General features: G+C 31.4%; 3 protein-coding genes across 4 annotated transcripts in view; 1 reads left to right on the top strand and 2 right to left on the bottom strand.

Annotated features, from left to right (window-relative positions):
- The window catches only part of LOC113511802 (zonadhesin), a 33,225-nt gene extending 25,236 nt beyond the window's left edge, over positions 1-7,989 (top strand). Inside the window, exons 13-16 of the mRNA XM_052897463.1 lie at positions 4,873-5,064; positions 5,754-5,939; positions 7,186-7,224; positions 7,712-7,989. Coding sequence (XP_052753423.1) covers positions 4,873-5,064; positions 5,754-5,939; positions 7,186-7,224; positions 7,712-7,920 — 626 coding nt within the window. The 3' untranslated portion in view covers positions 7,921-7,989. The remainder of the gene's footprint in view (positions 1-4,872; positions 5,065-5,753; positions 5,940-7,185; positions 7,225-7,711) is intronic.
- On the bottom strand, positions 1,442-3,575 carry LOC113511725 (aspartate--tRNA ligase, mitochondrial). 2 transcript variants are annotated; one of them, XM_031913724.2, is made up of 2 exons: positions 3,303-3,575; positions 1,442-3,042 (listed from the first exon to the last, which is right to left on the bottom strand). In XM_031913724.2, coding segments are annotated over exons 1-2 (1,557 nt in total). In that variant the 5' UTR covers positions 3,305-3,575; the 3' UTR covers positions 1,442-1,487. The 2 variants fall into 2 exon arrangements, with proteins under 2 accessions (XP_031769584.2, XP_026751232.2); XM_026895431.3 differs by having other exon boundaries at positions 1,442-3,574.
- Positions 7,990-9,169: 1,180 nt separating the features above from the next.
- LOC113511803 (probable RNA-binding protein 46) lies at positions 9,170-13,969 on the bottom strand. The gene is made up of 4 exons (XM_026895522.3): positions 12,273-13,969; positions 11,397-11,896; positions 11,010-11,214; positions 9,170-9,940 (listed from the first exon to the last, which is right to left on the bottom strand). The coding sequence occupies exons 1-4, from the start codon at positions 12,945-12,947 to the stop codon at positions 9,752-9,754; spliced, it is 1,569 nt and encodes a 522-aa protein (XP_026751323.2). The 5' UTR covers positions 12,948-13,969; the 3' UTR covers positions 9,170-9,751.
- Between the last annotated feature and the right edge of the window lie 874 nt (positions 13,970-14,843).

Here is a 14,843-nt window from a genome sequence, read left to right as displayed (position 1 = left end):
AATTGTTTTAAAAATGATAAGTCCTTTGGAATGTACATACTCGTAAAGACGCTGTCCGCCGGTCAGTCACATTGGAGGCCATCAATATAACAAAGCCGGCCTGAAAAGTCTCGTCACTAGATGGCGATACCTTCATGTTAGTATATTATTATTATATATCGCCAGTACTTTGAATTACGAGAATGTCGTAACCGGTTACGGCAATCATTAGGTGTTATGACGTCGCCTTTTTTCTATGGAGGCAAAGAAAAAAACTTCATTTAAGTCTCACTTCTTGTATCTTTACAAGGCACAACAAGTTGATATGTGCACAGCAACCGAGAGGAACAACATGTGGATATTTGAGTTTTGTTAATTCAGCGTTATCGCCAATAAGTACAAGAAACTTGACAAGTAAGATTTGAATTTAATAACTTTAAAAATTAACCCACTCATTACTAATATTTTAAACCGGACATAGCCTTTACGAATACCTAGTTAAGGATTTTTTTGTAATTATTTTGTATTCGAATGGAAAGTTAATAGTAAGTGGGTAAACTACTAAACTCTGATTCCGGTACAAGACACAAATGACTACAAATTGTTTAAACAATTTAAAACAATAACAGGAAAATACAATTAAATTTTATCAGCTCTCGTTCATAATAAATACACATTCACGTTTCGTGAAGGCACGTTTCCAAGATGAGAGTTATTAGCTACAAAATGGCATCGGGTATTTACCTTTACCGGATGATGTCATCATCACATTAATTGGATTTGGGTTTATACAATAATAAAAAAATGTGTTAAGATCCGTGTCCATATAAAATTAGTAAGTACTTCTCACACAACTCGGCTTCCGATTTGTGATTTGTCACAATTTAGCATCCTTAACGATCTTTTAGTATATATACTGTTTATTTACAATCAACATTTCTGTATACTTTATGTATATATACAAAATGCGCTAAGTTAATAAAAAAAATTATGGAAATATTACACAGCGCCATCTATCAACTGATAAACATATTTAAATACTCTTTTCCAAAAAAAAAGTTCATTATGTATAATTTTAATCTAATAAATAAAAAATGAAGTTAATAATAAAATACAAGATGAGGTTGTAAATTTTTTTACACCACACAGAAGATATTTAGGAAAACATTTTATACCAGATTTTTAATAAGAGCAATGGAATTTAAAATAAATATTTATAGAGCTTTTGTCCATCTTTTTGTATGTTTGTTCCGGTCCTATACAAAAATGGTATTGTATTTTTATTTCTATTGTATTTCTGAAGGTTTAACTTATAATCATCAGACTTTAAAATATATATTTTATTTCTAGATAACATACCAAGATGAAACTAGTGTATGTTTCATATTGATATGTACCTATTAGTTGTGGTCAAAGGTACCTTTTTTACATTACAAAATGTGTATAATTAAAAACAGTAAAAAACAATAAAAATTATATATTTTATTAACATTTTCCTACATACACAGTTAATCAACAGTAACAATATGATAATATTTTTTATCATCTTCATTTATAAAGTTAGGGGCTCCAGATAATGGGTCTTTTCCCTCATGAGACTTAGGAAATGCAATTACCTCTCTTATTGACTCCGCATTACATGCTATACTTACCAATCTATCTATACCCAAAGCTATCCCTGCATGTGGGGGGCACCCACTCCTCAATGCATTTAGAAAATGCAACAATTTTGTATTATCTATATTCAGCATTTTTAGTAATTTTTCTTGCAATTCTGCATTGTGAACTCTGACCGAACCACCTCCAACTTCATTACCATTTAACACCAAATCATATGCCAATGACCTCACTTTTAGTGGATCAGATTGTAATAAATGTATGTCTTCTGGATGAGGAGCTGTGAATGGATGATGACAAGTCTCTAAACCATTTTCACCTTTAACAAACAAGGGAAAATCTATGACCCAAAGTGGTACCATAGCATTGTTAATTTTTAACAAATTTTTTGATAGCAACAATGTGGCAATAAAACCACGAATTTCTCCTAGACATAAACAGGCATTTTCATTATCCCCTAAACTGACTATACAAGAGTTCCTCTCACCAATAGTATCCTGTATTTTATTAAATAATTCCACACTAAGTTCTTTAGAGATATTTTCATATAAAACTACTTTAGTTTTGTACTTTTTGATCAACTCTCTGATTTTTTCTTTGTATTTAGTTGTTAATTTTCCCAATTCATTAGGATATGGTAACACATAAGCACCAAAGTTTGAATCGTTTAACTTATCACAAAATAAATGTTTAATAGTCTTAAATTTCAAATCATAAGTTAAATTAGGTTTGTCTGTTCCATAATTTTCTAAAGCATATTTATAGGTGATTCTTTTGAAAGGTGGTTTGGGAATATCTTGTATAAAAGTTGTATAAAGTAATTGTTCGATCAATGATAATACTCCATCTAAATTTGTAAATGATAATTCTATATCCAATTGTGTGAACTCCGGCTGCCTGTCAGGCCGTGTGCTCTCATCCCTATAACATCTGGCTACTTGAAAATACCTGTCAATGCCTCCAGCCATCAACATTTGTTTGAACTGCTGAGGACTTTGAACCAAAGAATAGAATAAACCGGCATGGTGAGTAGGTACAACAAACTCTCTGGCGCCACCTGGTGTCCTACAAAATAATGTTGGTGTTTCCACTTCAACAAACTTATGCTTCTCAACAAGAAACCTCCTCATATTATGGAGCATTGTAGATCTTTGTCGCAAATTATTTTGCATATCAGGAAATCTCAAATCAATATACCTATGTTGAAGTCTCAACTGCTCTTTTGGTTTCTGATAATCCCTCAGATGAAATGGAAGATTACTGGCTGTATTGAGGATTTGCAAATCATTAATAACTACTTCTATCTCACCAGTCGTCATATTGGTATTTATCATACTTTTTGGTCTCAATGCTACTGTTCCTTCAATTTTTACTGTGGTTTCTAATGGTATGTCAGGTAGATTCGTATCACCATTTACAATACATTGTGTTGTACCGTATGCATCCCTGAGAAGTAAAAACTTCGTCATTCTTTGGTACTGTATCCATCCACAGAGTGACACTTTTTGTCCAACATGACTAGGCCTCAGTTCTCCACATGTATGAGTCCTGTATGTGAATGTGTTGTAATTTGGTTCGTTTTTAAGCTTTTCCAAGTCATGTTTTACTTCGTGTATATAACTAAGATGTCTGATTAAGGTTATGTTTTGTGGTTTCGAAAAGCTGTGATAATTCATAGGTTTGAATACTTTATTTAATGAACTTACATCAGTTTCGCCAAGCAAAGTAGCTGGAGCAGTATAAAAACAGCATATTTTGTGGATATTACATATATTTCTCCTTAACATTGTGGAATATTTTGGTATCGCTACCGAGACTAAATGCGTAAAAACAAATTCACTTAGTTAATAATAAAACATCTTAAAATATATATATGGGGATGTTTCTATTTGAAATGACTATATTTTATGCATTAATTATTAATCATCAAAATTATAAAATATATATAAATTCTTGTTTTGATTCATGACTTTGACATTTTTTGACGGTCAGTTATACCAATATCTGTCACAATTTGATTGAAATAATGAACAGCACACAAAACAAGTCAGATACTTATTTCCAATCAACTTTAAAATTAGTAGAATATTTAAGTCACTTTTTTATGGATAATAATGGAATGGAACTCCGCCTATATATATATTGGTATAACATTATTGCTATAAGCAAAGACTTAAAAATACCTAAAGAAAATAAAAAGATAATTTCACAACGACATTTTTAAACTTGCGATAGACAGACATATGTTTGCATATGTTTATTTTATTTTTTATTTATTTATTTATTCATTACTACAAATATGTGTACATGGCGGATTTAATATTATTTTTTTAATTTTTTTAAATATTACTATTTTATATATTATATACCTATTTAAAAAAATACAAAATACATGCATTAAACATTCTTCAAAGGATATTTAACATAATGCTTAATAATAAACAGAGGTTAAATGTGTTCGACACTTTTTTAATCAAAGTTTGTATTTTTTTCTTTATGAGACCGCCAATTTTTATGAAAGGAACCTTATATAGTTAACTAATCAGTGGCCTAACAATTTAGGTGACTTCCAAAGGAATACAATTTTGCCTCCTGATTATATATTTTACAATCAGTTTACGACAACTGAAAATTTTAGGAAGCAAAACAACTATTATAAATTAGTTCCATATATTGCTACTTGATCGCTAATGGCGGTGTTTTTAGAAACAAATCTATTTAAGCTATTTAAGGATTAGAAAGCAATGTACAATTATATGCTACGTAATAACAGATTTATTATAATTAATACTTATAGTTATGTCTTTGATTTGATCGTCGTCTTATTATAATAGTTGACACAGTTATTATAATAGTTACACAATGCGTGATAGGGGGAAAGGGATTGTTAGTAATGGGGTCTAATTGTCCCATTGCTAGCAATACACCCTATCAGATCGACCTCCACGCGGTTCCCACTGGAAACCGTCGTGGTTAATTCTAGTGGAATTCGTCACGATGGGCTAACTGACCTACCTTTTCATCCTTACCTGTCATCTCTCACTGGTGCCTCGCCAGCGTATCCCGATAGCGCAGGCAGGGTTACCATTTCATTATCGTCCATACTTAATGATTTATTTAACCTCTGTTATCTATTAAAAATTAAAATGTTTATAAACAAAAACTTAATGTAAGACTTTTCTATTTATAGTTTCTAATTTAATTATTAAAGACGAGTTTTAATAATAATAATAATTATTGTCTAATATTATAAAATATCTAAAATTGTTTTTTCAGGTTTGACTAGTTGCGTAAGAGCCAATGAGGTTTTAGCTTGCGTTAAAGCATGCCCACCTGAAAAAACATGCAGAAACAGAGGAATACGATTCAATTGTCTTAATGATGAAAAAGAATGCACTTCAAAATGTATTTGCAAGGAAGGTTTTTATAGAAATCCAAAGGGCCACTGTGTTACAGAAAAACAGTGTGGTAAGTTTTACTAACATACAAAATATTTTGCATTAATTTAAAAAAAGTTGCCATTCTTCCAAATAAACTTCGATTTGCCCATGTTTTTTAAATAGGACAATGGGAGGAGGGGGGTTATATACACACTAATGATCCGGCAAACCATTAAACAGTTTAATTTTTCTTATCGGGATAAAAATTTAAATAGCACAGCAACATAATACTTGTAGCAATTCGAAAATGCTATTCACTATTTCGAAAATTTTATTATATTTGGTTTCAATAGAACTTAGAGAAAATCTAAACAAACAAATAAAATAACCCGTCCATAAGACAATTTGCTGATATTTAATAAAAATATAAACTCCATTCTTATGTTAAATATATCGTTTCTTATTAAATATTTCGTTTTGTTACTAACTTCATTTAGAAAGTGTTTCTATGATATATTCGACAAATTTTGTTTATTTTATTATTAAGTTTTATTAAGGAATATGAACCAAATGTACAATATACTTGAGGCAGAAAATAACTAAAATAATAATTCATAGAATATAATTCTTTACACGGTAATATTTACGACAAAAATTAATTTAAAACTTTTATTTTAGACATAAATCACACTTCTAGAAACGATACTAATATAGTTTATTTTCGTCAATGACATATTTATTTGTATGTATAAAGTATCTTTATTATTAAATTTGTAGACTTGTGCCTTAGAGAACACGAATATTATGCATGCGGTGGAGCCTGCGATAATGTTTGCTCACAACTACACGTACAGAATCAAACTAACTGCCCCATTGTGAATGTAAGGTGTAATGACAAATGCTATTGTGACGAAGGTTATGCAAGAGATAGTGATAATAAATGTATACCCATAGAGCAATGTCGTAAGTATCTATTTTGTCACTTTATTTCATATTTGAAATATAAAATAAATTAATAAATATTATATCAAATGTCTAAATATTTTTTACCTAATTACGCTTTAATAGCTGAACAGATTTGAACCTGAAGTATTTTAAGCTATGCTACCAGTATACGTTGGTACAGTAACAGTAAGTGATGATAGAAACGATCGAAGAACTCTCCCATTGCTAGCAATATACCCTGTCAGGTTGACCTCCACGCGTTTCCCCCTGGAAACCATCGTGGTTAATTTAGTAAAATTCGTCACGATTGACTAACTGACCTGTATTATACTCACCTTCATCACTTACTGGTGCCCTGCCAGTGTATATTCGGATAATAACAAGTATTAATGCAAATAGGTAGAAATTAGCAAATTATTCTTGCAGTCAACTTACAAAACTAACTGCAATAATATAAAAAAAAGTTGCTAGGAGCATTACTCGTGTTTGTTACGATCACTATATAATATTTATGTATCTATATAATCTAAACCAATGATCTTAAGAGGATTTCTATTCTATCTTTAGATTTTATATTAATAATAATTTAAAACACTGCCTATCTAAATAGCGTTTAACCTAAATGATTAAACATTGTATAGTCGGTGTAATAATATAATTACCTGTAAATTTATGTGCCAGATCTATAAATTACTGTGATTTAATTAATTACTCTAAACATCTTTTCATTTAAGAAGATAGAGAAGATTTATTTATTTATTTAATTATATACTTTTATGTTTAATTATATACGTTTATGAACATATATAGAAATTAGACCCCTTTTTGTAGTCAAACTTCTAAACGCGAACATAATACATGTTTATTGCAAGTTTAATTTTTCACAGATAATATAATTTTTTTTTTGTGGCTAAAAGGTGTATGAGTTTACATATAATTGGAATATTTTAAAAAAATACTGTATTTAAGTTATACTTTTTAATATTTTCTCATTTTATTTATTTCATATTTATGCACAAACATTTAGAAAAAATATTAATAGTTTCACTTTTACCTCTTAGTTGTTTTTTCTTTAATTCGCATTATAAGCAGGTAGCTAGACGCATACAGCCAGTTCTTCAGTATTCTTTTACAACATTTTTATTGTTTACAAATAAATCTTTGCAAGCCTGTTTATTAGTTTTCCCTACTTTAACATAGATATTATTAATAATTAGTTTTTCTTTTTATTTTGATATATATTATATCTAAACCAATTTTTCAGCGCAGAGTCAAGGACAACAATACAGAGCTGCTCCAGAGGGTAATAAAATTGTATCATCTATATAAATATCTCAAGTGGTACCTAAAAAAAACATGCTTTTTTGTACTCGCTAAGTAATTTGATTACTGTTTAATTAATACGCGTATTACAAGATGTTTGTAAATTATAAATCTTTATTTTTGATATATATATTTGTCTAATCTAATTATAATTTGCGAGCATACATTGGCACTGCCTCTATAAAGCGATTTAGGAACTAAAATAAGTAATGTGAATTAATTTCATTTTATGGCACTTGGTTGAAAATAGCACTCTTAGTTAATTTTTTTATTCCAATTAATAATAACATTTCGCGTTTGCATTATAGGAAGTTATAACAATAATTTTATAGCAATCATTTTCTTTTACGCCATCTGTTGGGAAAATTTATTTCGCTTCGCTTTTGTATAACGCTATAGATGGCGATAATGTTAAATAAACACTGCAATTTGAATATTAATAAAAATTATGAATTTTTTGATTACAGAGCAAACTTGCGGCCCAAATGAGATTTTCAGTCAATGCAAGAAAAGCTGTCCACCAGACACGTGCATTTCGTTAGTAGCCAGATTCAAGTGCGACTCCAGCGAATTGTGCAGACCCAGGTGCATTTGTAAACCAGGATTTCTGCGGTTAAAAACCAGAGCTCCATGCGTACCGATGCAACAATGTCCAGAATTTGAAAATAAAATATGAATAGATAAAGATGTACTCAGATTGTTATATCGCTCGTCGCTTAGCCAAAATATATTTTTTTTATAATTATTCATGGCTTTTTTTTATGCTAGTCTAAAAGTTACGTAATGCTACGTCGCAACCTGACGATCTACTTGATGGAAAATGGTAACATTCGTCTATAAAGACGTATCATGGGCATCGCATAATATATCGTTACACCCAAAACGAGGTGCCTTCTATTTTTGAAGACTATCATGTTATCTCCGTATTTCTGCAATTGTTTTCTATATTAGTCCTATCCATGAAATTGACAGTCGGCAGTTTGTTATCTCATCACCTACTAGGTGGGCTATTTATTTTTAGAGATAAATTAGTGCATATATATATATATATATATATATATATATATATATATATATATATATATATATATATATATAACTAATTTATCTTTTTAAATAATAAACACTGAATAACAGAAATATATAAACAAAATGTTAACCAACGTGTTGAGTTTATAAATTTATATGAACATATATATAAACCTACTTCAAGTGTCGTAAATGCGCGTGCGATCCAAGAGGTAATTGTATGTTTAAATATTTATTATAATTCGAACCCGCATTTTATTTTTGCTACACAAAGGATTCAATTTGATATGAGATTTAACTGAACTAAATGTTATCTTGGGCAAGTCCATATCACTGGTTATTTAATTAGAATTAGTTCGTTTAATTCGGCTACTATTATATATGTGGTAGTCAATCTTCGTGAGTTGGCAGTCACACAAATTAATGGTAGCATAATTAAACTTAATTATAAAATAATCAGTGATATGGAATTAACTCTCAAGTATCAAGTATACTCTCAAGCTCATGTCTATAGGCGACGATTACCACTTTCGATCAGGTGGGCCGTCAGCTTGTTTGCCATTCTAAGTTGAATAAAAAAAAAAAAACTCGAGTATATAAAACATTTATGTAGTTCTTGTTGCATAATAACCACTGCGATTCATACTGTATTTTAATTATTTGTCAGCTTTCAGACTAGTTTCAAATTTGAAAGGATACCTTATATGCGCGGTTCGCGGTTTTTTTTAAATTAAAATACAGTTTCGTAGAAGAGCTAAAGCGAATATGAAAGTCAAATATAACAAAACCTATCTATGTTATTTAACAGTTATTTTTCCATTATTATCACATCTCAATGTGATATATAGATATGAGGAGCACCACACCAATGTAAAAAAAAATACTTATATGAACGGAATATTTATTTAGTCTGTAAATAAGTCTTAAAAAAAAAATAATGCAAATTGTCAACTAAAAATAAATTGAGTATTGTCCAAGTGACAGTGCTGTTTTCTCTGAATATACACTAGGTATAGACACAAGCAAGCACTGAATAGGCAACGTCTTTACAACTTGTAAATGCCACAATATATTTAACCATAGTATACCTACGTTATATAAAGCAAAATCAAATATTCTAATAATAATTATTAAAGTAATCCGTAACAATATGGCCTCTGTCATACTTAAATATATCTATGATTAGGAAAATTATACAATATTTGAATAGTCAACAAAAAGTTTTCATCACACATCTATTATACAAAAAGTCACAATGGGTTGAATGAGAATTTATAACAAGTTCAATAAGAGCAACAAAAAAAAAAAAGGTCATATAAACCTCTCAAAACAAAACAACATCCCAATACACAGAATTGGTCAAGTTGTTTGACATTATAATAAGTAATAATACACCGAATGCAAATGAAATTCCACTTTTTTCCACAAGAAAAAAAGCAGTAATTTCATAAACTTAAGCTAATACAACAAAAATAGTTTCAAGCTGTATGCCATACTGATGGCACTGGTACAGTCACAGGAATTGTTGGCTGCGGGCGAGGGTATAAGGAAGAATTAATGTAGCTATATGGTAAACCAGGACAGCTTGGCAAGGGCTGGACCACCGGTTGATAGACTGGATGTACGGGCGCGGCGGTAGAGCGCTGCATAAAGTCACTTCTCAGCAACTGAAATAAATATAAATTGTAAGTTGTGTTCTTTGCTTTGGTGAAACCTGATCCAAACTTAATCTTGTAAAATTAATTTTACTTTTAACATTTTGGATCAGGTTTCACATATAATTTACAAATACTTATAAAAACATAGCTAAATAAAAATAGGAATTTCATGGAGATGCATGATAAATGATGCAATTGGTCAGTAAATAATGGGAAATAAAAACAATAATCCAAAGGAGCCCACATCCAATTTTTTAAAAAGGCAGTTTATTTTAAAATCTTAGAGAATATTAGTGCAGTACTTGCATATATGCCAATATAAAAGCCTTACTAAAATGTGTTGCAACAGTTTGCAACACTGCAAAGCCAAGAAAGCTCTTTCTGAAATAAATTTATAATATATAATTGAACACTAAAAATTTTCTTCCTAGAAGATATATAATTAAAAAAAAAGTACTGATACTTTGATTTCGCTCATATGTATAGTATAAAAAAGATAGATGTTGCTGCCACATCTTGTAACAATGTTTTCTTAAAGAGGGTAGGTTGATAATTAACATTTAGAATTATATATGAAATTTGTTGAAAAATTTATTGTAAAATGGCAGTTTTTTTACGGATGATGATGAAATGGTATAACCCCACTTGTGCTAACAGTATACATTGGCGGGGCACTAGTGTAAGGTGATAGGTAAGAATAAAAGGCAGGTCAGTAAAGCTATTGTGATGAATGCATCTAGAATTCAGCATGGTTTCCAGATGGGACCATGTGGTCAACCTGACAGTATATTGCTAATCCTCCATTACTAATAATGGAATGGTAGCCCCACAGTAGATAGGTGAGGATGAAGCAGGTCAATTAGCCCATCTTGACGAATTCAACAAGAATTTGTTCATGATGGTCTCCAGGGGGAACCACATGAAGGTTGACCTAATAAGGTGTATTGCTAGCATGGGAGCAGTCAAACTTCATTGCTAACAATATTTTCCCCTCCCCCCTGTAAAATGGTGGTAGGTATTACGTGAATATCTTAGAGCTACTCGCTGAATTAATTTGATGATATCTTTGGTGCTATACCTTAATGTAGTGCAGGGCCATCTCTGCTGCCTCCACATGAGCCTGCTGTAGAGAGAAGCACGCTGGCGCCGTCAGGGGACCCAGGCGACGTGGCGTAGTTAGTGGTGGGCCAATGTAGGGTAGATCTACACGGCCCACCCACACTTCTGCACCAGTTGGGTTTAAATATTTTTGGTAGTCATAGACTGGAGGTGCCCAATTGTATCTGTAAATTGAAGAAATTAATACTTTCGTTATTTAATCATCAAATACAAACTGGGTAGTTTAATTTTAAAAGATTTTCTTTTACGAAAAAAATCCTAATTAACATGGGAACAATGCAAACACTTTAAAAAGGCTTAAAATTATTTTGTTTCAACATGATATTACAATTGAAATACTGCTTACCTTTTACACATGGCATCAAGTTTTGCTGGAGCCATTGTGTAGTTCACAGGGACTGGTGTTGTATTTGGAAAAGACAGTGCCCTCAAATTTGTTGGTGAACCAGATGTGGAGTCCCCAGCACACACAGAGCCAATTCCCTCATCTCTTGAAGACTTCTCATATTCCTTCTTCGCCAAGTGCTGTTTATAAAGTAACAATGTTTGAGACAAGTCAAGGCTGTTATTAAATTTCGCATTGCCTTTACTCATTTTCTGTATACGGTACAGCTCTCTATCTACTGGCTTTGCCCAACGTATTTCTATATTAGTGCCTTCAACATCAGCATTTTGTAATCTTGCCATAGCCAGCTCAGCATGCTCTCTCTCATAGAAATGTACAAACGCATAATCATATATTTTTTTTACTTTCTCAATTTTATTATTTATAGCCTTTTCGAAAACTGATTGAATAGTATCTGGCGATGTTCTGATTAAGAAATTACGAACGTACAGCACTTTCACCTGCAATAGACATTTTTTTTATATCTACTGTTTATAATAGAACAGATGGACAAATAAATTAATTGTATAATAACAATTTATTGATCGCCCAGCTGTATAAACAGTAGGTAACAGAATACTTGGGTTCAAAAACATGTAAACAAATATGAACTTAAATAACAAAACTTAAAAGCCAAGATGGAGCCTCAAATCGAGGATGTAGATAGGTCGATAGAAATAGATTCGGATTTCTCTGCCTACCCACTACTACGCAAGGGACCCAGCGTGGAGACAAATGGAGCAAAAATAGAATTGGCACAGCAACAAATCAATTAAATGATACTAGTCCATACAATAGAGTTATGGAGAAATTGCGACAAATTACTATATAACTTACTTTTTTCATTTGATCGTCGTCTACGTCCGGTTCTGGTTCTGCCCAGTCCACCATCAAGTCCTGGTCCCATATTTTGACGCAGCCTGGCACGAGGGTACGTCTCGCCATAGCCGCCGCCCGATGAGATGTGAACTCCACGAAAGCAAACCCTCTGCTCATTTGTCTGTTAAAACAGTTCTTGTAAAGAATCACGTCTACAATTCCAGACACCCGTTTGGACAACTCTTCAAATATTTCTTCTTTTGTTTTAGTTTTCGGTATACCGCCAACGAAGAGGCGACAATTATCGACCGATTTTACGACTCCAATCGGTTTGTTCGGTTTTATCTCGTAACCGTTCAGTTCTTTAACAGCTCTGAACGCCTCCAATTTTGTGCAGTACGTTACGAAAGCATATCCACGGTTGGAGCCTGAGAAATCCATCATCAGTCTCATTTCATAGATCTTCCCGGCCTTCGAGAAGATCGGTACGAGCTCGTCTTCAAATATTTCTCTCGGAAGCCGTCCAATGAAGACTTCACATCCTTTCGGAGGCGGTGGCCCGTTCCAATCGGGGGGTGGTCCAAATTTTCTCTGTCCATTTTGCTGCACGATAGGATATCCAGTCTTTTGTATTAACTCCAAGAGTTTAGTCATTACACAATTCCCTTTCTCCACAATATGTAGAGTGTCCATTTTTAATTATTAAATCAACTAAAAATGTGCGCAACTGGATTTAAACGATGAAATCAACAAATGGCGAAAGGCGGCCGGACAAAGTGTCGGTGCTCTTTATACTTTTGCCGAAAGCCGACAAACGAACCGCACAGGCTGTGACGTCACGTAATATTTTAATTTGGCGGCATACAAATTAACAATTTTCTTTCTTTTAAATTAGTTTCTTTTAATACTAATATTAAAATCTAAACAATATTAAATTAAACTTTAGTAATAAAACGAAAAAGATTGAAATGAAACAATTTAAACTTATTGATATTATATTGAAAAATTTAATTGATCGACTACACGAGATTTTATTTATAAAAAAAAAAAATACCTGAAACGGAAATAGTGTCCTTTTGCATGTTAACAAATAGTTGTCCAATAATGTATTTATTTCTACTTTTAATATCCTTTTAAAATTACTTATTATTATGATGTAATTGAGTTATGTATTTTATATTCCAATTTCAACTGTATAAGAAGTTTTTTAATAGTTTTAAATTAAATTTTAGTAGAAAGTTTTACCATATTATAAAAAAATGAGTTCAAATGTTATAGTTACACACAACCAATATTAAACAAAATATTCAGATGCAAATGTAGGTATATATAATAGTTAAATATACCCATTTTTCTGTTAATGGTTCAAATGGATAATTTAATTTGACAAAGTTGCAATAGATTGTTTTTTATAATTACGCATAGATGGCGCTAATAGTAAAAGTTATCCAGATAAAAACCTACTCAGGTTATTTATAAAGTTTAAACTTTAAATAAATGAACTATTTATTAAAATATCCAAATAATATTTCTTTATCGTTAATAAGGTAAATATTAAAAAAAAAGAACATTAATGATTACAAAAAAAAAATATTAAGTAACTGCCTACATAAATTTTGCAAGGCATAATTATTTATTCTTGATATAATGTGTTAATATGCCCATGATGCTGTTCATGTTTTAAGGCGACGGTTATCATTTTTTACACGTGTGCCGTGAGCTCATTAGCATTTCTGTCTCATAAGAAGCATTTCAATATGGACTCAGCATATTGTTCAAAAAATTACTTTGCGACAGCATTTACGTTTTCGTCAATAAATTTGTATCTAATGGTATCAATTGTTGTAATGCCTAATTTGAACAATATATAATAATTAGATTTATGTTTTTTAATAATTTTGGTAAAGGCTTTTATAATATTTGTAAGCCCAATAACGACGGAACATAGCGATCTTAACTGTTTATATACTTAACTGTGTTTTATATACAATGTTATGTAATTTATGTAACCTATACAAATAAATGATTGACTTGACTTGAAAATTTAAGTTTTTGATACTATCCGCTAGAAATGCAGGGAAGTTTTTACATAAACCTGTCGAGGTTTTCCCAGAGATTACAAGGGTATTTTAAGGTAATTTCAGGGTTTTTTTTTTGAAGGATGAAAATAGTATGGTGACCCCGCCTGCGCTAACGGGATACGCTGGCGGAGCACTAGTGAAGGGTGATAGATGAGAATGAAAACAGGCCAGTTAGCCCATCATGATGAATTCATCAGGAATTAACCATGATAGTTTCCAGAGAGTACCGCGAGGAGGTCGACATGGTTGGGTATATTGCTAGCAATAGTATTCTCAGTCTCCATGACTAACAATCCCTTTCTCAGGTCTGGTGTTAATCTCTTAAAGCAGTGAAAAAATCAAGCTTCTAAAGCGACGCAATTAAAATAACAAGTAAAGGGAAAAATCCGATAATCGCAAATTTGTAGTTATATCACAAAAAATAGTGAGTCCGACTTATACTTGACCGGCTTTTTTTTTATTTCGGACCACACAGAATTTATATTGTCAACTTAGAATATCAAAAAGC

The sequence above is a fragment of the Galleria mellonella genome, unplaced genomic scaffold, assembly GCF_026898425.1.
Source record: "Galleria mellonella isolate WM207_F2 unplaced genomic scaffold, CSIRO_AGI_GalMel_v1 utg117, whole genome shotgun sequence".
Lineage (NCBI taxonomy): Eukaryota > Metazoa > Arthropoda > Insecta > Lepidoptera > Pyralidae > Galleria > Galleria mellonella.
The sequence above is the reverse complement of the archived record's forward strand: the minus strand, read 5'-3'. Positions and strand labels throughout refer to the sequence as shown.